The sequence below is a fragment of the Sardina pilchardus genome, chromosome 22 (genome assembly GCF_963854185.1).
Source record: "Sardina pilchardus chromosome 22, fSarPil1.1, whole genome shotgun sequence".
In the NCBI taxonomy this organism is placed as follows: domain Eukaryota; kingdom Metazoa; phylum Chordata; class Actinopteri; order Clupeiformes; family Clupeidae; genus Sardina; species Sardina pilchardus.
In genome coordinates this window covers 2,598,316-2,621,135 of record NC_085015.1, presented here as the reverse complement: position 1 = coordinate 2,621,135, position 22,820 = coordinate 2,598,316, and the positions used below count along the sequence as shown (strand labels likewise).

The following is a 22,820-nucleotide window of genomic DNA, read 5'->3' as shown; positions in this document are numbered from 1 at the left end:
CCACTATACGTTCCTATAGTATAATCTCATAATACTTCTATAGTATGCCCCAAAACACTATAAGATTGTCATAATATCTATGTATTCCTATAAGTTTACTAATATTTTGTCCCAACATACTGCAATAGTAGTTGTTTTCCGGAAGGGAAGTGTCATAAGGAAATGGCTGTCTATACCCTTAGGGTTTAGTGTCCACACAGCCGGTTGGCGAAGATGCTTCTCAACACACCTGAGGCATAAAGAACAGAACAGCTCCAAACAGCTTCAAACCCTCTTTTAAGGCTTGTGGGTTTAGTAGCCAGAGAGGCCGTTAAAGAGGTTGTGAGATTGAAGGCAGCCACAGGTCCTCATGTAAGCCTGACCACTTCACTAATGTTGGCATGAGAAAGAGTAGGCTGCTGCTGCGGCCTGCGTGTGAAAGAGAGAGAGAGAGAGAGAGAGAGAGAGAGACTGCTGCAACCGGTTTTACCCTCCCTATGGACACACACACACACACACACACACACACACAGAGAGTAGGTTACTGCTGCAGCCTGTTGTACTCGGTGGGTGTGATTCATCCAGTCGGCTGTTTGCAGAGGGAGTGACAAAGTTCTCTGTTCTCGCTAAAAACAAACGACAAATGAGGAACTTATATCAGACACCAATATAGACCCAAACGGTCAGGGTTTCTCAGAGGCTGACATACTTTGAAGAATAAGTTAGGCCCAAACAACATCACAACATCACCGAGCTCGATACTATAGCCGCACTCGTATGGGAAATTGCTTTCAATTGTATGCCTGCTAAATGACTAAATGGTAGGCTATTGTAGCACAGAATGTTGCCGCAGTCGACTGTTTGTTTTTCTCCTGGTATCTTGGCCTGCAGGGGTCACTATATGTCAACAGCGACATTCCAGACATTATTTCTACTGGCCCAGTTCTGGCCCATACATAGTCTAGATCTAATGAATAGTGGGGCAAATACAGTATAAGGCCACCTCACTTTATAGGCTATAGTCCCACTACTGTGAATAAAAAGAGCCTGCTACATTATTAAATGGAAATGTAATTATTTAGCCCACAGAAGCTTAGAAGTGTGCTTTAGAAGTGACACTCAATAACGTTTAGTTATGTGTGTCGAGTAATGTGAAATATTGTGTTATGTGACTTCATAACCTTGTGGAATTTAAAACAATGTTTGTAGTAGCGTTGGCTACCAGAGCTCATCGAAATCCTCTTGTGGGACTCGGTTTCCCATAGTGCACAGAGGCATTTGTGTCTGCAGTGTCGGTCAGCTGACGTCTCACATGATATCCGTGCGCGGTGATGCCATAAATCGTAAATTGAAAAACACTAGCGACAGCATATTTGATGTTCTACCGTACATCCAGTGGTCACGCAGGAGAACTTGACCGGCTAGTCGGCAAGTCACATGATTTTCATGACACTCCTGTCTGCACGCGACTGGGATCTGCTCGCAAAGGTTACAATGATGGGACCTTTTGTTTAACCCGAAAACTCGTTTGAGACGTAACGTAAAACTACACCCGTGCTACATTCGGTAAGTTGAGATGCTGATTGCATCCGTCTCGTTGAAGGTCAGTTAAGATTAGACATCAGTCTCATGGAAAGTGTTGCCAACCCTTGTTTCTGTATCCGCAAAACGTCGCCACAAGACCGCTAATGAAAGACCTTAGCTTATTGTTGCTTATCTAGGCTAATTGGTTTCCAACTTATCACGTCGACTCTTCTCATGTCTTATCCTGTTCAATGAATATCCTGTACAATTACACCGTTTTGTCTTCCATTAGTTGTATCAGGCTTTGATCATGTCAGTGTAGCGATGTCAGATAAAGCTCTCTTTCCTCTGATCTGCTAATAGGTGCCCCGCGAGACGGTGACACAGCCAGCACATCCCGTCATCATGAGTCCCGAAGGAAAGTCGCTGCTCAACATCATCATCCTCGGCTTCGGGTTTATGTTCATATTCACCGCCTTTCAAACATGCGGGAACATCGAGGTAACGTAACGTCAAACCGACAAAAAAAAAAATATATATATACACTAGTGCTAGTTGTTGTGATAAGGAATCGAAAGCAGCAGGTCAGACCTGAACAGAATAAGTGGGCCGACTCGTCAGGGAAGTAAGTTGGTCGCACAGCGCATTTCCCCTTGTTGGAAAACACCTGATGAACATGTTCCACTCTGAGTGAGTAGCCTGTGGCAGGCGTGTCATCACTGAATGGTAGCCTATAGTATACAGCTGCACTGCCACAGACATTCACTCAGGTGTGATGTGGCACGAACGGTTTAAGATTAGACTATAGTGTTGTGCAATGAGTCAGTAAAAACGTTTGGATATATGAATGCTATATGCATTAAAGCTACATAAATAATGACACGAGTTTACAAATATTATTAGCTTTCACATTCAGTTCACCTAAACATGTGTAAGATCAGGTAAAGGGATGGATGTATGTTTTTGTCATCTGTCTTGGTACCGTGTCGTTGCATAAAGTCTCGGTTCCTTCTTGTCTTCCCAGCAAACCGTGCTGAAGAGTTACAACAGCTCAGACTTCCATGGAACTGGATACACCAGGTATGACATCATGTTCTAACACCAGGTTCTACCACCCCCACCTACCTCATGGTGTCACAGGTTCTCCCAGTCACTGGTTCTCTTATACACGGAGTGGATGCACACACACACCAGCCGGCTTCGTTATTAGGTTCCGTCACCTCTTTAGAACAGTTCTAGCGACTGAACACTAGCCAAGTCCATTGTTAGGTTCTGTCACTCGTTAGAACCGTATTAGCTGTTCTCTCAGCCTAACACTGGGACGGGACACACATGGCATGGCAGGTTCTCGCTTCTTTGTGGCCACTCGAGGGTTGTCCCTTGTAACTGTGCCAGCGGTTCTATTATACCAGGAGTCTAGAACGTTTCACTGTTCTTACTGGAGATTCCATCCTGACTCCAGACACATTTAGGCGGGGATCACACTAGCCAGCGGCAAGCGGCAGGTTTCCTATTGTTCTCAATGGTTCGGCAGCGGAACGGTGACAGCGCTGGCGTAACGCTAGCGTTGAGCAAACTTGGAGTTGAACTTGGTCCAACTTTGAAGCGCAACGCTCGGCTAATCACAATCAGTTTTAGAATGTTTAGGTATTTTGACCAGACTCAGACTCGTCTAAGAACGTAGCAACGAAGATTGATCTTAGGAATGAAATAGAATGTTTAGATTTATTATTATGGTCTGAGCGTTGCGTTACGCTTGCCGCTGGCTAATGTGATCCCCGCCTTAGGATTTTAGTCATTCTGGCCCATGGATCCCTGTGTACCAAATATGGATATGATTTTTCCTGGTTAGTGTGTCTTTTTTATGGGGACTAAAAATACTCTCACACACACACACCATGGCTTAATCTAATAGAGCCGCATTCCGTGTCTCTGAGAAGGTAATTGAATCCACTCAGCCACCGCAGCAGGTCAGGCAGCACAATGAAGCCTCTGCTTTCAGCCCCCCCCACACACACACACACACACTCTCACTCTCTCTCTCTCTCTCTCTCTCTCTCTCTCTCTCTCTCTCTCTGTTGTCCACACACGTTCCTCAGGAATAGCCCCGGCGGAAGCAGCGTCCTTAGTGTTCCTCAGCAATAGCTCCTGCGGGAGCAGCGTCCACACGCGTTCCTCAGCAATAACCCCGGTGGGAGCGGGGAGCATCGTATATGGCAGCCCTGAGATCAGAGAACCACACACACACACACACACACACACACACACAGCATCAGAGAACCCCAGTGCTACACACAGCAGCACCCAAGACAATCCTTTCTCATTCACCACTACCATGGCCCTTGGCAGGAAAAGAAAAACAGGAACTCCTAAGTTTCTCATTTGAATTGAAAGTGGTCTTCATTTTTGTCACTAACGAGCTGGATGGGCAGCCTTGATGATGAAGAGCATGATGTTGGTGGATATGGCCCCCGTTGGAGTGAGTGACTGAATGCATACTGTAAGTGACTGACCGACTGAAAGCATGCTTGTTTGTTTGTTTGTTTGTTTGTTTAGTATGTCCATCATCTACGGCGTGTTCTCAGCCTCCAACCTCATCGCTCCCTCAGTGGTGGCCGTCATTGGTCCACAGCTGGCCATGTTCTTCAGTGGTCTTCTCTACAGGTACACACACACACACACACACACACACACACACACACACACACACACACACACACACACACACACACACACACACACACACACACACACACACACACACACACCAGAGGGGCACACAGCTGGCCATGTTCTTCAGTGGTCTCCTCTACAGGTACACACACACACACACACACACACACACACACACATTCAATGCCTATACTACGAAACAAGTCCAACATGCCCTTATGATTTCTGTTCGATGGTTACTCCGTTATCCAAGATAATTGATTGGTTGGGGGGCGGTGCTTTTATTTTGATGTTTGTTTGTACGGTTTGATGTATTGATTGAAGAGTCATAATATTAGCATCTAATGCTAATCTCCTCCTAATCTCCTCACAATATTAGCATCTAATGCTAATCCGTCTCCTCAACACCTCTCTTTCTTTCTTTCTTTCTTTCTTTCTTTCTTTCTTTCTTTCTTTCTCTCTCTCTCTTTCTTTCTTTCTTTCTTTTCTTTCTTTTCTTTCTTTCTTTCTTTCTTTCTTTCTTTCTTTCTTTCTTTCTTTCTTTCTTTCTCTCTCTCTCTCTCTCTCTCTCTCTCTCTCTCTCTCTCTCTCTCTTCTTTCTTTCTTTCTTTCTTTCTTTCTTTCTTTCTTTCTTTCTTTCTTTCTTTCTTTCTTTCTTTCTTTCTTTCTTTCTTTCTTTCTTTCTTTCTCCCCTCTGTAGTGGCTACATTGCCATGTTCATTCATCCACTGACCTGGAGTTTCTACACGGCGTCGGTTGTGGTCGGCATCGCTGCAGCAGGTAACCGATTGGTCCAAGTAGAGTTTGAAATGCACGATCACGCCATGTCTCTACGATATCAGTAGGAGTAAACTTGAAAACATATTCAACGTATTAACAGAAGTATATACGCTCTGTACTGCCTCTCTCTCTCTCTCTCTCTCTCTCTCTCTCTCTCTCCCTCTCTCTCTCCCCCCCCCTCTCCCTCTCTCTCTCTCTCTCTCTCTCTCCCTCTCTCTCTCTCTCTAGTGTTGTGGACTGCTCAGGGGAACCTGTTGACCATTAACTCCTCAGACAGCACCATCGGCCGGAACAGCGGCATCTTCTGGGCCCTGCTGCAGTTCAGGTGAGCGCACACACACACACGCACACACACACACACACACACACACACACACACACACACACACACACACACAGATGCAGAAGCAATGTTGAAATCTTGAAGACTCCACCATGTGTTTCAATGGGAACTTTCGAAATTGTGTAATTGTCCATCAGACATAAATAGAGAGAGGTGGAGTCGAAGAAGAGGGATAGAGAAGATGAAGGGATAGAGAAGATGAAGGGAGAGAAGAGAGAGGTGACCTGTGAGGTTAACTGCTGATGTGGTGAAGATGGAGAGATAGAGAAGGAGAGAGGAAGAGAGATGATGAAGGGGAGACGGGTCACCACCCCTCCTCTCCTTGTGCCCTGTGAGGTGAAGATGGAGAGATAGAGAAAGAGAGAGGAAGAGAGATGATGAAGGGGAGACGGGTCACCACCCCTCCTCTCCTTGTGCCCTGTGAGGTGAAGATGGAGAGATAGAGAAAGAGAGAGGAAGAGAGATGATGAAGGGGAGACGGGTCACCACCCCTCCTCTCCTTGTGCCCTGTGAGGTGAAGATGGAGAGATAGAGAAGGAGAGAGGAAGAGAGATGATGAAGGGAAGATGGAGAGATAGAGAAGGACAGAGGAAGAGAGATGATGAAGGGAAGACAGGTCACCACCCCTCCTCTCCTTGTGTCCTGTGAGGTCGCTGCTGACGTGCTCTAGCATGTGAACCACTGAGCCAGTGCATTGTGTGAGCCCTGCTCTGGAGCAAATGATCAGTGTTGCCACAGTTACTTTGAACCAGTAATCCGATTACTGATTACTGACTACTCCTTCTAAAAGTAACTTAGTTACTTTACTGATTACTCAATTCTAAAAGTAACTAAGTTAGATTACTTAGTTACTTTTTAAACTAAGCCCCCCGCCGCCTCAACATAAAAATGGCAACCGGTTTAAACCAATATTTACTTTATTGGAAGTGCATTTTAACCGTAACATCAACAATATAGACATCACAACCTGCAAAACGTTATTTCAGGGAGGTATCTAAAAAATACTTTAACCTACTGAGATACTGAAATAGCCTAGAGATGAATGTTTGTTCAATAATGTCTAGTCAGTATACTAAATAAGGAAGGCCTATAGATAGAAACTGTGGTAATAAAATATGAAGATTTTGGTAGTTTGGGCTTTTTGTGTATCCTTCTACTGTAGCCATTTAGAATATGCCAGTGAAATTACACTTGTTAAACTCACTAAACTAATTTATTTAGCATCATTTAAGCCACCATGGGCGATGCTAAAATCACTGCCACTAACAGTGCAGTGTGCAAGATCATTATTTCGTGAGACAAGGGTACACTTTCGTAGATGCGGTCTTAAATGTTACTTTTTGGGGGCACTGACTGACGCTACTGTACCATATTGAACTTATTAATTTAGTTCGGGAGAAAAGAGATAAAAGCCCGCCTACACTGAAAACGTATCGGTTGATATAGCGAAACAGCCCAGTCAGGGTGCTCTGTTTTGGATGCGCGTCGGGCACACACAGCCCTCTCTCCCTCTCTCCCTCTCCGTTGCGTGCGTCAGGGAGCTATATGCGAACTCGGGATGTTTAGCTAGAAAGGCCTTGCACTTTGTCGCCAACACAGAGTGTACACCGTAGGCCTACCTTAATGTTGTCATGTGTAGATGACTTAAACTCAAAATATGCCGACTGACTGTATTTTCATCTAGGAAACGCGCCTCTCTCCTCCCTGCATTGTCGTTTACGTTTGTGTCGCTGCGTGGAGCCTACTCCTACACATGAGTTGTCTGTATGCTGCATGCATGCTGAAAACGTGATAGTCTACACAACAAGAAGAAAGTGAAAAATGACAAAATGAAAATGACAAAAATAGTAACGCACGGAGACGTGGATGAGTAACTTTAATCCGATTACTGGTTTGGAAATAGTAGCGCGTTAGATTACTCGTTACCGAAAAAAGTGGTCAAAATACAGTAACGCGTTAGCCTACTAAGTAACGCGTTACCGGCATCACTGCAAATGATCACCGCTTACACCTGTATCGTACTGTAACTAAAGATGAATAATAACTACTACACCCGTATCGTAACTAAAGATATCTACACCCGTATGGTAACTAAAGATATCTACACCCTCACCGTAACTGCAGATGAATAATAACTACACCCGTATCGTAACTAAAGATATCTACACCCGTATCGTAACTAAAGATATCTACACCCGTATGGTAACTAAAGATATCTACACCCGTATCGTAACTAAAGATATCTACACCCGTATCGTAACTAAAGATATCTACACCCGTATGGTAACTAAAGATATCTACACCCGTATCGTAACTAAAGATATCTACACCCGTATGGTAACTAAAGATATCTACACCCGTATGGTAACTAAAGATATCTACACCCGTATCGTAACTAAAGATATCTACACCCGTATGGTAACTAAAGATATCTACACCCGTATCGTAACTAAAGATATCTACACCCGTATCGTAACTAAAGATATCTACACCCGTATGGTAACTAAAGATATCTACACCCGTATCGTAACTAAAGATATCTACACCCGTATGGTAACTAAAGATATCTACACCCGTATGGTAACTAAAGATATCTACACCCGTATCGTAGCTAAAGATATCTACACCCGTATCGTAACTAAAGATATCTACACCCGTATCGTAACTAAAGATATCTTCACCCTCACCGTAACTGCAGATGAGTAATACGTTTAAGCTGATGGGGATTGAATGGCGAGAAGAACACCATAACAGCCACATGTTCTCATGTGTTCTCCCTCTTCTCACTGTGTTCTAGCATGTTCTCATGTGTTCTTCTCCCTCTACTCTCTATGTGCTAGCATGTTCTCATGTGTTCTTCTCCCTCTACTCTCTATGTGCTAGCATGTTCTCATGTGTTCTTCTCCCTCTACTCTCTGTGTTCTAGCATGTTCTCATGTGTTCTCCCTCTCCTCTCTGTGTTCTAGCATGTTCTCATGTGTTCTCCCTCTCCTCTCTGTGTTCTAGCATGTTCTCTCCTCTCTGTGTTCTAGCATGTTCTCATGTGTTCTCCCTCTCCTCTCTGTGTTCTAGCATGTTCTCTCCTCTCTGTGTTCTAGCATGTTCTCATGTGTTCTCGTCTCTTGTGTTCTAGCATGTTCTTTGGGAACCTGTACGTCTACATCGCCTGGCACGGGAAAACACACATATCAGGTAAGATGGCCACCTCTGCGTGCTGAGAGCTCTTCTTGCACAGACACAGACACACACACACACACACACACACACACAATCGCACAGACACGGACACATGGCGGCTAAGATACACTGATGTGTGCTGATAGGCCGCTGCTTCCAGAGACCAGCGTAGCAACATGCTAGTTCACTGATGAGTTTTGCAGGTAAACTCAGAGTAGCAACATGCTAGTTCACTGATGAGTAGCAACATGCTAGTTCACTGATGAGTAGCAACATGCTAGTTCACTGATGAGTAGCAACATGCTAGTTCACTGATGAGTTTTGCAGGTAAACTCAGACATATTTTGGTGACAATGACAGAATTGTCTGTCTGTCAGTAACATTTTGAAATCAGTGGTATTTTTTGGGCAGTGGTATTTTTTGGGCAGACGTATTTTTTTGGCAGTTGTATTTTTTGGGCAGTGGTATTTTTTGGGCAGTTGTGTTATTGGGCAGTGGTAATTTTTGGGCAGTGGTATTATTGGGCAGTGGTATTTTTTTGGGCAGTTGTATTTTGGGCAGTGGTATTTTTTGGGCAGTGGTATTATTGGGCAGTTGTATTTTTTGGGCAGTGGTATTTTTTGGGCAGTGGTATGTTTGGGCAGTGGTATGTTTGGGCAGTTGTATTTTTTGGGCAGTGGTATTTTTTGGGCAGTTGTGTTATTGGGCAGTGGTAATTTTTGGGCAGTGGTATTATTGGGCAGTGGTATTTTTTGGGCAGTGGTATTATTGGGCAGTTGTATTTTTTGGGCAGTGGTATTTTTTGGGCAGTGGTATGTTTTGGGCAGTGGTATGTTTGGGCAGTTGTATTTTTTGGGCAGTGGTATTATTTGGGCAGTTGTATTATTTGGGCAGTGGTATTATTTGGGCAGTGGTATTATTTGGGCTATTGTATTTTTTGGGCTGTTGTATTTTTTGGGCTGTTGTATTTTTTAGGCAGTTGTATTTTTTGGGCAGTGGTATTTTTTGGGCTGTTGTATTTTTTGGGCTGTTGTCTTTTTTGGGCAGTGGTATTTTTTGGGCAGTTGTATTTTTTGGGCAGTGGTATTTTTTGGGCAGTGGTATGTTTGGGCAGTGGTATGTTTGGGCAGTTGTATTTTTTGGGCAGTGGTATTTTTTGGGCAGTTGTGTTATTGGGCAGTGGTAATTTTTGGGCAGTGGTATTATTGGGCAGTGGTATTTTTTGGGCAGTGGTATTATTGGGCAGTTGTATTTTTTGGGCAGTGGTATTTTTTGGGCAGTGGTATGTTTTGGGCAGTGGTATGTTTGGGCAGTTGTATTTTTTGGGCAGTGGTATTATTTGGGCAGTTGTATTATTTGGGCAGTGGTATTATTTGGGCAGTGGTATTATTTGGGCTATTGTATTTTTTGGGCTGTTGTATTTTTTGGGCTGTTGTATTTTTTAGGCAGTTGTATTTTTTGGGCAGTGGTATTTTTTGGGCTGTTGTATTTTTTGGGCTGTTGTCTTTTTTGGGCAGTGGTATTTTTTGGGCAGTTGTATTTTTTGGGCAGTGGTATTTTTTGGGCAGTGGTATTTTTTGGGCAGTGGTATTTTTTGGGCAGTGGTAATTCAGACATCAATATTTCCACACTACACTATGGAGTTCACCGTCCTGACGACCACGGTGCTGACACAGGAGATGCAGAACTCCGGAAGGCTCACGCCAGCGTCGAGGCAACGGCATAGTCATGGAGTGGAGTTACAGCCTTAACCGTGTGTGTGTGTGTTTGTAAACACAGTCAATCTTTTGTCTCTGAGGGAGATTCCACAGCTCTTTATTGACCACTGGGGACAAATTAACTTCTAGGAACTTCTGGATAAAAGTGCAGCTGATTTTAGGAGATTATTGCCTTTTCTCTACGGCCGTGTGTGTGTGTCATCAGTTTATCATTTCCTTATCTCTTATAGTCATCAGTCTGGTTTATGTTCTCATCATGTGGAATGGTGTGTGTGTGTGTGTGTGTGTGTGTGTGTGTGTGTTTTATGTTCTGGTCATGGGGTGTGTGTGGGGTCATCGGTTTATCAATCTTCATGTTTGTCAAGGTCATCAGTTTGGTTGTGTTCTTGGAATTGTGTGTGTGACCTGATGATGTTTCTTCTGGTCGTGTGTGTGTGTGTGTGTGTGTGTGTGTGTGTGTGTGTGTGTGTGTGTGTGTGTGTGTGTGTGTGTGTGTGTGTGTGTGTGTGTGTGTGTGTGTGTGTGTGTGTGTGTGTGTGTGTGTGTGTGTGTGTGTGTGTGTGTGTGTGTGTGTGTGTGTGTGTGTGTGTGTGTGTGTGTGTGTGTGTGTGTCCAGATAAGGACCGCCAGACGCTGTTCATCTCCCTGACGGTCATCAGTCTGGTGGGCAGCTTCCTGTTCTTCCTGATCCAGCGGTCCGAGCCTGACCCCGTCCCCTCTGAGGGTTCCGAGTCCCTGTTGCCCGCGGATACCTCACTCACCGACAGCAGCCCTGCAGTACTCTCGTGAGTGCCCAGCAGGGGGAGACACACACGCACGCACACACGCATGCTCACACTCACACACACACACACACACACACACACAAACACACACACAAACACACGCGTACTCACACTCACACTCACTCACACTCACACTCACTCACACTCACTCACACTCACACACACACACACACACACACACACACACACACACACACACACACACACACACACACACACACACACACACACGCGTACTCACACTCACACACACCATAGATCCTCTGAAAGCAAGAGTTGCTGCCAGGCTTGCTTGAGTTGCAGCGGTCATTAGAAAAGCTCATTAGTTAATCAGCAGCTGATGGAAAAGGATCAAATGGAGTCGTGTCACCTGCACAGGACAGAGCTGCTTAGGAGTGGAGAAAAAGATGCTGCCTTTTAAGACAGGGGAGCGAGGTGTTGTGGCATGTCTGAATCATAAATGGCGCCTTATAAGATGCCTTTTGTTTTGCTCAGTTTTGAAGGCAGCATAGATGTATCCATCAACGTCCAAAGTTGTATCGAACAATGATGTCAGTGACCGACAGAAACCGCTGTTCACGAAGAAGAAACGTCGAGAAGAAGTCAGCTGTTGAGAGAGATGTTTAGGAGGGGAGATCTGGAGTCCTGCGTAGGACAGAGATATTTAGGATAATTCTACTACACACCTGCCAACCTGTACACATTTTAAATAATTTACATTAATTCATTAATTCATTCATTCAACAGACACCGTTCTCCCAAGTGACTTACATATGTCAACTATATTACAAGGGATTACATTGTCCCCGCAACTTGGGGTTTAATACTGCGTTCATGCAGCTCGGAACCTCGGAAATTTCTGACCTCTGATAGCGGAAAAATGACATGAACGCTAGGTCGGGTGGGATTTTTTCCTCGGAGACTCGTGCGGAAGTTTTGTGCCCCGAGGTGTCCGACTTGACGTCACTATCATATTCTCCAACCACGACGGCCTCCCTTGCAAGGACACAAGAGGTGAATTTCACTGTCATTACGAATAGGCAAGGTAATTTGTCACTAAATTAACAACACAGACAGAAACACTCGCCCAAGACAATTTCCTTCTTGCTCAACCATACTAAGCAGTTGTAATAACGTATTTATGCGTTTCCTGTATTTATTTTCCGAACTGATCTCATGAACACATTTTTTTCGGAGGTCGGGACTTTTTAAAGGCAGGTCCTCCGAGGTTCCGAGCTGCATGAACGCAGTATAAGACCCTATACGGTTTCAGGCTACTGCACAGTACCCCAGCCCCTTAGCCTCTACACTGATGCTAATGCTAATTGCTAACACAGTAATACTGCTAACTACCAGAGGATGAGGGTGCAGAAGCACTAGCCCCTTAGCCTCTACACTGATGCTAATGCTAATGCTAACACAGTAATACTGCTAACTACCAGAGGATGAGGGTGCAGAAGCACTAGCCCCTTAGCCTCTGCACTGATGCTAATGCTAATGCTAATTGATAACGCAGTAATACTGCTATCTACCAGAGGATGAGGGTGCAGAAGCACTGGCCCCTTAGCCTTTACACTAATGCTAATGCTAATGCTAATTGATAACACAGTAATACTGCTAACTACCAGAGGATGAGGGTGCAGAAGCACTGGCCCCTTAGCCTCTACACTGATGCTAATGCTAATTGCTAACACAGTAATACTGCTAACTACCAGAGGATGAGGGTGCAGAAGCACTAGCCCCTTAGCCTTTACACTGATGCTAATGCTAATTGCTAACAGTAATACCAAAGATCTTTCATTACTGACAAGATAGAGCAACATAATGCATCTCTATGGAAGCAAAATTCGAACAATTCCTGTCTGCTTAAAGAGGCGTGCAGCAGAGGCGTCATAGTGGGATATCGATCTCTCAAGCTGTTCAGTTAAAATGTAACGTCACTTTCTAGGTCTGCTTAAAGGGGGATTTCGCCCCCCCTCCCCTTTGCGAAAACAGAACGCGGAAATTGCCGAACGTTTGCGCCTCTCGCTCCGCTTTAACCCTCTCTGGTAATACTGCTAACTACCAGAGGATGAGGGTGCAGAAGCACTAGTCAAAGGAGATGGAGTCAGTTAGCGCATTTACACATTTCATTAGTTAATCTGAACATCCACACATTTTATTATAGTTAGTTAGAATATTTACACATTTGATCATAGTTAGTTAGAACATCTACACATTTTTATCATAGTTAGTTAGTACATTTACACATTTTATTGTAGTTGGTTACTTAGAACATTTACACACTTTATTACAGTTAGTCAAATATCATTCTGAAGTGCTGCTGAATGTTGTGTTTTTTTGTGTTTATAGAGCACGTCCCAGTTTAGGCTTCCAGGCCCTGGATGCCTTCAGTAAGTAGCGCTGTTAAATCAGTCCTCTCTCTGCCGTTTCAACTTTGGTTGTTGTGCACTGCCAATGGTCAACTGCTGATTTGTGTGTGTGTGTGTGTGTTTCGCAGAGAAGGCTCTGAAGCTCTTTGTCACCAAAGAAATGCTGTTGCTCAGTATATCCATAGCCTACTCAGGTAAGAAGTAGCATTTTAGACATGTGGTGTGTGTGTGTTCATTCCCACTTACCCATGAAACGCTTGGCTTCGTCCTCCTACAGAGTGACTGTTCAGATATGGTTCAATGTGTGTGTGACCTTCGACCTCTCTGGCCCCTGTGCCCTTCAGGGCTGGAGTTGACCTTCTACAGTGGCGTGTACGGCACCAGTATTGGTGCCATGACTGTGTTTGGAGACAACGCCAAGAGCCTGATCGGCCTTTCTGGCATCTTCATTGGCATCGGGGAGATCCTGGGTACGTACGTGTGTGTGTGTGTGTGTGTGTGTGTGTAGGTGTGTGTGTGTGTGTGTGTGTGAACACTTCTGCTAATCTTAGTAGAAAGTGCTGCTATGTTTTGTAAATGGTGTGAGTAAAGGCCGGGACATGCCAACCCGATTATCGACTGCCAGACTTCTTCGGGGCGAGGGTGGGGGACTCGAGTCTGTTTGGTGTGTCCCGTGCCGTCGTCAGTCGGAGGAGGTGTTCATTTTGACCGGCTTGACGTGTCGAATCGCTAGTGGCAGTCAGCCTTAATGATCAATCTAATTGGTGGAGTGCTAGCCCTTCTAAACATCTCAGGTTAGCATGACAATTAGCCCTACAGTAAGCCATTTTGATAAACTATCCCAACATATTTTTGCTAGAACTAGTAGACTACCACACAGTTGCTGAACGTATGTTATTTCAGGTTAGTTTGCAAAAATATACAAGTTTAGCCAAAGTCCTTGCTTAGCTAGCTGTGTTAACGTAGCTAGCTAGCTAGCTCAGTTAACGGGCGAAAATACATTATTCCGTGCCTTAGAGAGTGTTTCATTGGCATCATACTCAAGCAATGACAACAAAATAGTACACAGTATATGTATATTTGGGGGCCAAGCAGCGAAGCTGAGAAGGCACCCCTTGTTTTGCTACGTTTTCCTATTATTATTATTATTATTATTATTATTATTATTATTATTATACCATGGAAGTCAACGGCAGCCCATAGAAGCGACTGGTGAAAAGTTGTGAAATTTGGCACACTGATTGGGGACATGATTCATGATCCATTGACCTCCAACGTGTCACATTTTCTGCACGTGCAGAACGTACCCTCGGCATCAGAATCGCTTCGGTGTGTTCCGAGGCACTTTTTTGACCGACCCGGGGAGCCTCAAGTTGTGTGCTGCCTGTGTGTGTGTTGATGGAGAGTAACGGGGTGCACTTGCGTTGTGTCTCCAGGAGGGGGCATATTCGGGATGCTGAATAAGTGTAACCGGTTCGGACGGAACCCCGTGGTGCTGCTGGGGCTGGTCACACACTTCGTGGCGTTCTACCTGATCTTCCTCAACATCGCCAGCGATGCACCCATCGCACCTGAGGAGGGGACACACCTGCAGGCCTTCATCACGCCCAGGTGAGCCAGAGAGTGAGAACGTGTGTGTGTGTGTGTGTGTGTGTGTGTGTCCATGATTTAGTTTGGATGCATTGGTGTATGTGTGTGTGTGAGGAATGTGTAGTGTGTGTGTGAGGAGGATGTTTAATTTGTGTGTGTGTGTGGTGTTTACCTGGCAGTGCAGAGGTGGCCCTGTTGTGTAGTTTCCTGCTGGGTTTTGGAGACAGCTGCTTCAACACGCAGCTGCTAAGCATTGTGGGATACCTGTTCCGTGAGGACAGCGCCCCAGCCTTCGCCGTCTTCAAATTCATCCAGGTAGGTCACCATGGCAATTGCACTGACCAGACCAATCAGAGCACTGGTTGCTCATTACACATTCAAACTACAGAATGTAATCCCGAGGAATTACCAGTGCATACATATGATAAAAAGAAAATGCAGTTTTACAACAGACACTGTAGAGATAATTATATCCTTGAATGGAGAGAGTTGGGATAGATAGATGATAGATAGATAGATAGATAGATAGATAGATACTTGATTATTGATCTCCAAGGAGAAATTCAAGGTCCCAGCATCTTAAATCACCACACACAACATACACTACAATGTAAACAGGATGATAAAAAGCAAATCAACAAATCAACACGACTAAAAAAGAACAGTAAAATATACTAAAGCTAAAGATGCACATGAATGTACTGAAGATTGGTACTGTGATCCAGTATAAGGTGTGTGTGTCAAGGTGGTAGTGGAAATAAGTTAGTCAGATAGTTGAGCAGAAAGCAGTTGATACAGGTGCAATAATTTTAACTGGCTCTTTGATGGGGCCTAATTGAGCAGCTGGCAGTTGATACAGGTGCAAATCGGTTTAATTAGTCCATTGTGATGTCATAATGCCAATGCAAAGTCTATGGGGAGGGGAAAATAATTTTTTCGTTAATATCGCAAAGTTTAAAAAAATGAGCTGCATTGCTCACATGTCCTCTTCAAGACCTTCGTTATCAAGTTTGAACAACGTTTCTATATTAAGGGTTGAAGCTGAATTAAAACGCAGAAATTTCAGTTAGGAGAATAATAATCTGTTGATGTCTTTCTCTCGATCTCTGTGTGTGTGTGTGTGTGTGTGTGTGTAGTCCATCATGGCGGCGGTGGCGTTCCTGTACAGTAACTACCTGCTGCTGCACTGGCAGCTGCTGGTGCTGGTGGTGACGGGCTTTCTGGGCACGCTCAGTTTCTTCCTGGCCGAGTGGCTCGCCGTCCAACGCCAGCGCGACTCCGACTACGACAGCATCTGACCAATCACACGCCAGCGTGACTCCCACTACCACAGCATCTGACCAATCACACGCCAGCGCGACTCCGACTACCACAGCATCTGACCCCAACGGCCGACCCACCCTCGTGCACACACACACACACACACACATATATACACACACGTGGGTGTGTGTGCTTGCCTGCCCAGGGGTGGGTGGCAGGGGCACATGAGACGCTCTGTTCCGCTGTGGAATGCCAGCTGTACCGCCTGCCTGAGCGCTCGGCCCAGACTCTCTTCAGCGCGGGGGGGGCACGGCCCAGACTCTCTTCAGCGCGGGGGGGCACGGCCCAGACTCTCTTCAGCGCAGGGGGGGCACGGCCCAGACTCTCTTCAGCGCAGGGGGGGCACGGCCCAGACTCTCTTCAGCGCAGGGGGGCACGGCCCAGACTCTCTTCAGCGCGGGGGGGGCACGGCTCAGACTCTCTTCAGCGCAGGGGGGCACGGCCCAGACTCGGGGCTCGGGTGACTGTGGGGGGGGGGGGGGGCTGGCATGAGGGACTGTGCCAGGCAGCCATATTTTCCTTCCTTCCTTCATTTGTTTTGTTTGTTTGTTTGTTTCTTTGTTTGTTTACACACAGAATCATGGAAGAATCCACTGATGGTGCCTGTTCCACTCCGGTGGATAAGACTTTTGTGATTTTACACACACACACACACACACACACACACACACACACACACACTACGTACTAATCACCACACATCACACCTCTGCTGTCACAAAGGGAGATCCGGTTTAAACTTAGTTCACTTTATAGGACTCAGGAGAGCGCACTTAACGTCAGGACATCAGTCAGACCGTGTGTGTGTGTGTGTGTGTGTGTGTTGCAGAAGAGAAAAAACACTCCTTCCTGAAGCTGGAGATGTTTTGATAGATCAGTTATGTTGTACAATGAAGGACGATGAGCACAGGAGTTAAGTTGATTTCGCTTATTTATTTTGTTTACCCAGGTCTGCCAAAGAGTTCGCTGTGAATGAAAGCTTTTTCCCGTATCTCTGCATTGCTTTGCCTCTTGTGTGTGTGTGTGTCCGCCCAGGGGACAATAGGGGTCACTCTGACTAACATGGACAGGAATGTCGCACAGGAATGTGTGTGTGTTTGGTTGCATAATAGCGCTGTGTGTGTGTGTGAGTAACAGAAGAACAGATGAATTTCTCTACTGTCTACTACTGTCATTTCGTATGCGTTCGATTAGGATTTTCCCATGTTCCGGTTCGTAAGAAAAAATCCCTGTTCACGAATGAATGGAGTTTGGGAATCGTAAAAATCGTGATGAAGTCCCAGCATGCACTGCTTTAAGCCAGTGCTTCCCAAGACACACATCAGCCTGCCTGCCTCTTCACCTCACTGTGCAGCAAGCACTACTTAACACCCAGCCCAACACTCAACACACACACACACACACTTCCAACACTCAACACACACACACTTGCAGCGCTCAACTTGCACGCTTCTAACGCTCAACACACACACTTGGAGCCCTCGATCTGCACGCTTCCAAGGTCAAAACGGCGATACGAACCTGAAACGCTAATTATGCTGTCGCAAGACGTTACATGCAGGCAGACCACGGTTCCCCATCATTCAGATTCTGGGGCATAGAGGAACCCTTCACGCCAGCCAGAGGTGGTGACATCGTTTGAAAAGCCCATATGCATGGAGGAGGCCTATTGGATCCACACACTTGACACACTTGAGCCCCTTGGTCTAAATGGAGGACTAAGTTGATCTTGTTCCTCATAGACCCAGAATATTTAAAGTGAATGAACTCTGGCTGTGATAGGCTGCAAGTCATAGAGTGGGTCATCCACTCTGGCTGTGATAGGCTACAAGTCATAGAGTGGATCATCCACTCTGGCTGTGATAGGCTACACGTCATATAGAGTGGATTGACCAACAAAGACTCATGATGCTTTGAAATGTCTAATGGATCTATTTATTATTGCACTAGAACTCTTGTTGTCTCGTGTTTCTTATAATGATTGTATTTTATAAAAATATATTTGTCTTTTTACGGGCTGACGCCCCCCTCTGGATGATGATTGGAATGAGAGTTGGCCCGGGGATGACATGGGCTAATTGAGCGTATGCCCCCTTCACACACCTGAGTGTGTTGACAGCTCAACTTGACAGGAACGCTATCGCCTGTGGACTCTGATGGAGATGTAAATCTGCATTGAGACATTATAGTCATTGTGCGGCACAGAAATAAAAAAAGAAAGCATCGTTAATGTGTGTGCTCTGTGATTCCCCTCCTTTTACTGCAACAAATAAATAAATAAATAAATACACTTTTAATTTTCATGTCAAAGTCTCTGCGTTGGTTATGAATGTTTCATTCAGAAACACTCTGGGAACAGATTGAAAGGGTCAAAGTATTTGCTACACACACACACACACACACACACACACACACACACACACACACAGTGTTCCGAGTATTGCTACTGGGTAGTGGGGCAAATATCTGCTAGAACACACACACACACACGGCATGTTTTAGGTTTACTCTGTGGGCACATTGCACACGGCATGCGCTGCGCTTACCGCTAAGTTGCTCTTGGTTGAGGTAATGTTCTCATTGCGCATGCCGCGTGTGATGGGGGGCCTTGACTCACAGCCGTCCAGTTGGCTAAGTTATCTGATTTAGCCCACATAATTTATCCAAAGTGATTTAGAAGTGACTATCAATAAAGTTGATTAATGTGCACTATTGTGCGGTTATGGGTGTTCCTAACTTTATGGGATTTAAAACAATGTTTTTAGCATGTAGGACCAGAACAGTGTTTTACAGCGGAGCTTTGACCAGAACCAGAGAATGTCTAATGGACTCATTTTCCCATGGTGCACTGAGGCAGGTGAGTGTCGGTCAGCTGACGGCTCACATGATAGACGTTACCGGTGATGCTAGAAATCGTAGATTGGAAAACACAAGAGACAGCATATTTGATGTTTTACCGTACATCTAGTGGTCACGCAGGAAAACAAGTCAGATGATGTTCATGACAGATCCTGTCTGCACGCGACTGGGATCTGGTCGTGGTCGCAAAGGTTACGGGATCTTTGAGTGTGAGACGTTAAACTAGCCTACAACGTCTAAAGGTCAGTTAAGATGAGTAGAAACAGAGAATGTCTAATAAGGGCTCTGGTAGAAATTAACCTCATGGACGATTGTCCCTGTATTCGCAAAAGCGCTATTGACAGACCTTAGCTTATTTTTGTGCCATAGACTGTAGACTACATACATTCTGGTTTGCTTAATTATCAACCGTTAGGCTGGCTGTCAAACTTCTCACGTCGACTCTTCTCTTGTCTGAATGTCCTGTATGCAACCACTTGTCATCCACTAGCTTTATTAGGCTTTGATCATGTCAGTGCAGCGATGTAAACTATACGTTTTCTTATGCTGATAGGTGCCCCGTGAGACGTGGTGGTCAAGAGTGAGAACATCCCGTCAACATGAGTCCCGAAGGAAAGTCGCTGCTCAACATCATCATCCTCGGCTTCGCGTTTATGATCATGTTCACCGCCTTTCAAACATGCGGGAACATCGAGGTAACAACGCCAACCTGCTTGCTGAAAGCACCACACAAATGTAGTTCTTCAGTTTTCTTGTTCTTGGAAGGTCCGGTCATATACATGGTGTAAGTTGCTCGAGAATATTGTGTCACTGACCCCTGTCGTTCTTGTTTGTTTTGGTCGAATTTAAAAAGGTTATTGGGTTCCAGGTATCTTCAAAGTCAGACACATGCTCGTTTTGGAAGACTACTTTCTTAGCCACAGCTAGATAAATGAGTAAATTATTTTTTTAATTCAGATGGGACTCGTGGGTGGTGTATATTGGATGTTATTGCCAAGACCAAGTGTGAGTGGTGCTGATGCTGGGGTTCTTAAAGGGACACTTCACTGATTAGCATTAAGCTTTGCATCTTTAGAAAACCAGTCATGTTTTTAAATGGTCGTGCATCATTCCCTCAGTTTGCCTTAAGATGGGAGAAATACGGATTTCAATATTGGACTTCCTGCTTTCAGTGATGTAAAAATCATCATTTTACATCATTGAAAGCAGGAAGTCCTATTCATGGGTTTCATTGAAATCCGCATTTCTCCCATCTCAAGACAAACTGAGGGAATTATGCACGACTATTCAAAAACATGCCTGGTTTTCTAAAGATACAAAGCTTAATGCTAATCGGTGACGTGTCCCTTTAAGGATGGTGGAGAGTGTTCCAGTAACCCTTACCCATAGGGAGAGAGCTGGTTCCAGTAACCCTTACCCATAGGGAGAGAGCTGGTTCCAGTAGCCCTTACCCATAGGGAGTGAGCTGGTTCCAGTAGCCCTTACCCATAGGGAGTGAGCTGGTTCCAGTAACCCTTACCCATAGGGAGTGAGCTGGTTCCAGTAACCCTTACCCATAGGGAGTGAGCTGGTTGGCAATGCCAGATTGCGTGGAGGAGGTACAGTAGTTGTTTGTGCTCCTGAGGGTGCAGTGCACTATGGGTAGATGTCTGTGTTGGCCAGTCCCATGTTAAACATTTTGCTTTGTACCATGTGAGTTCTGCGAATGACTTTATATTGTAATGGCTGTTAGAGTTAGTGGTCATATGGAAGATTGTTTTTACAGGTTTATTCCCAGAAATCAGGGCTGGTAGAGAAGGTCAGGTCTTTGTGTCATTTGTCTAAAGAATAAAGGTAAAGTGACGGATATATGTTTTTGTCATCTGTCTTGGTACCGTGTCGTTGCATAAAGTCTCGGTTCCTTCTTGTCTTCCCAGCAAACCGTGCTGAAGAGTTACAACAGCTCAGACTTCCATGGAACGGGATACACCAGGTACGACATCATGTTCTAACACCAGGTTCTACCACCCCACCTACCTCATGGTGTTACGGGTTCTCCCAGTTCCACCACTGAGATTTCTCTCATACATACAGTACTGTAGAATGGAGGCACACACACACACCAGCGGTGCTCATTATTCGGTTCCGTCACTCCGTATTAGAACCGTATTAGCTGTTCTCTCAGCCTAACACTGGGACGGGACACACATGGCATGCCAGGTTCTCGCTTCTTTGTGGCCACTGGAGGGTTGTCCCTCATAACTGTGCCAGCGGTTCTATTTGACACACACACACACACACACACACACACAAGCATGCACGCACGCACGCACACACACACACACAAACACACACACCCTTGGATCGCACAATGAAGCGAAGTGGTAAGCGTAACGCAACACGCATACCATAATAAGTTCTATCTCGTTGCTAAGTGACACAAACGGTTTGCCCAAAGTTGAAACAAGTTCAACGTTTAACATGTTCAACGCTAGCGTTATGCGAGCGCTGCAACCGGTCCGCTGCCGAACCATAGAGAACAATAGGAAACCTGCCACTGGCCAGTGTGATCCCCACCTTATACCAGGAGTCTAGAAAGTTCCACTGTTCCTACTGGAGATTCCATCTTGACTTAAGACACATTTAGGATTTTAGTCATTCAGACGCATGGATCCCTGTGTACCAGATATGGATCTGATTTTTCCTGGTTAGTGTGTGTTTTTATGGGGACTAAAAATGCACACACACACACACACACACACACACACACACACACACACACACACACACACACACACACACCGTGGCTTCATCTAATAGAGCCGGTGCAGTCCGTGTCTCTGTGAAGGTAATTGAGTCCAGTCACCCAGCGCAGCACAACAGAAACGCTCAGGAATAGCGCACATGTGACCGCGCTTCAAGCCAGCCTCCGTCAGCGTCACGATCACCTTGCTCTGTGTGTGTGTGTGTGTGTGTTTGATTGCATTCTGTATCGTGAGGTTGCAGACCTGATTGCTGCTTGCCGTGTGTGTGTGTGTGTGTGTGCGTGCGCGTGTGTGTTTGATTGCATTCTGTATCGTGAGGTTGCAGACCCGATTGCTAATAGTTGGGAAATCACGGTATTAGAGGAAAGACCTGGAGTGAGTGACTGAATGCATAAGTGACTGACTGACTGAAAGCATGTTTGTTTGTTTGCTTGTTTGTTTGTTTGTTTGTTTGTTTGTTTGTTTGTTTAGTATGTCCATCATCTACGGCGTGTTCTCAGCCTCCAACCTCATCGCTCCCTCAGTGGTGGCTGTCATTGGTCCACAGCTAGCCATGTTCTTCAGTGGTCTTCTCTACAGGTACACACACACACACACACACACACACACACACACACACACACACACACACACACACACACACACACACACACACACACACACACACACACACACACCAGAGGGGCACACAGCTGGCCATGTTCTTCAGTGGTCTCCTCTACAGGTACACACACACACACACACACACCAGAGGGTTATTCCAGAAAGCTGTTCACGGATGATATCCTTTCTTTATTGATTGAATGAACACCTGGTCTGACCAACAGCATCAAGCACCTTATGCACCCTATGCACCTCCCATCAAATATCAGCACCTCCACACCTCTCTCTCTCTCTCTTTCCCCCTCTCCTTCTCCATCTCTCTCTCATTCTCCCTCTCCTTCTCCATCTCT

General features: G+C 45.4%; 2 protein-coding genes across 2 annotated transcripts in view; both read left to right on the top strand.

Moving 5' to 3' along the window:
- Positions 1 to 1,341: 1,341 nt before the first annotated feature.
- On the top strand, positions 1,342 to 16,515 carry mfsd11 (major facilitator superfamily domain containing 11). Its single transcript, XM_062525512.1, has 14 exons — positions 1,342 to 1,545; positions 1,867 to 2,004; positions 2,528 to 2,583; positions 4,060 to 4,167; positions 4,877 to 4,956; positions 5,185 to 5,281; positions 8,433 to 8,491; positions 10,811 to 10,979; positions 13,332 to 13,372; positions 13,480 to 13,545; positions 13,696 to 13,821; positions 14,788 to 14,962; positions 15,121 to 15,256; positions 16,078 to 16,515. Exons 2-14 carry the CDS (start codon positions 1,909 to 1,911, stop codon positions 16,237 to 16,239), a joined length of 1,371 nt encoding a protein of 456 aa, XP_062381496.1. The 5' UTR covers positions 1,342 to 1,545; positions 1,867 to 1,908; the 3' UTR covers positions 16,240 to 16,515.
- Positions 16,516 to 19,163: 2,648 nt separating this feature from the next.
- The window catches only part of LOC134069553 (UNC93-like protein MFSD11), a 13,129-nt gene continuing 9,472 nt past the window's right edge, over positions 19,164 to 22,820 (top strand). Inside the window, exons 1-4 of the mRNA XM_062525510.1 lie at positions 19,164 to 19,365; positions 19,677 to 19,818; positions 21,040 to 21,095; positions 22,339 to 22,446. Of these exons, the coding sequence (XP_062381494.1) occupies positions 19,723 to 19,818; positions 21,040 to 21,095; positions 22,339 to 22,446 (260 nt within the window). The 5' untranslated portion in view covers positions 19,164 to 19,365; positions 19,677 to 19,722. The remainder of the gene's footprint in view (positions 19,366 to 19,676; positions 19,819 to 21,039; positions 21,096 to 22,338; positions 22,447 to 22,820) is intronic.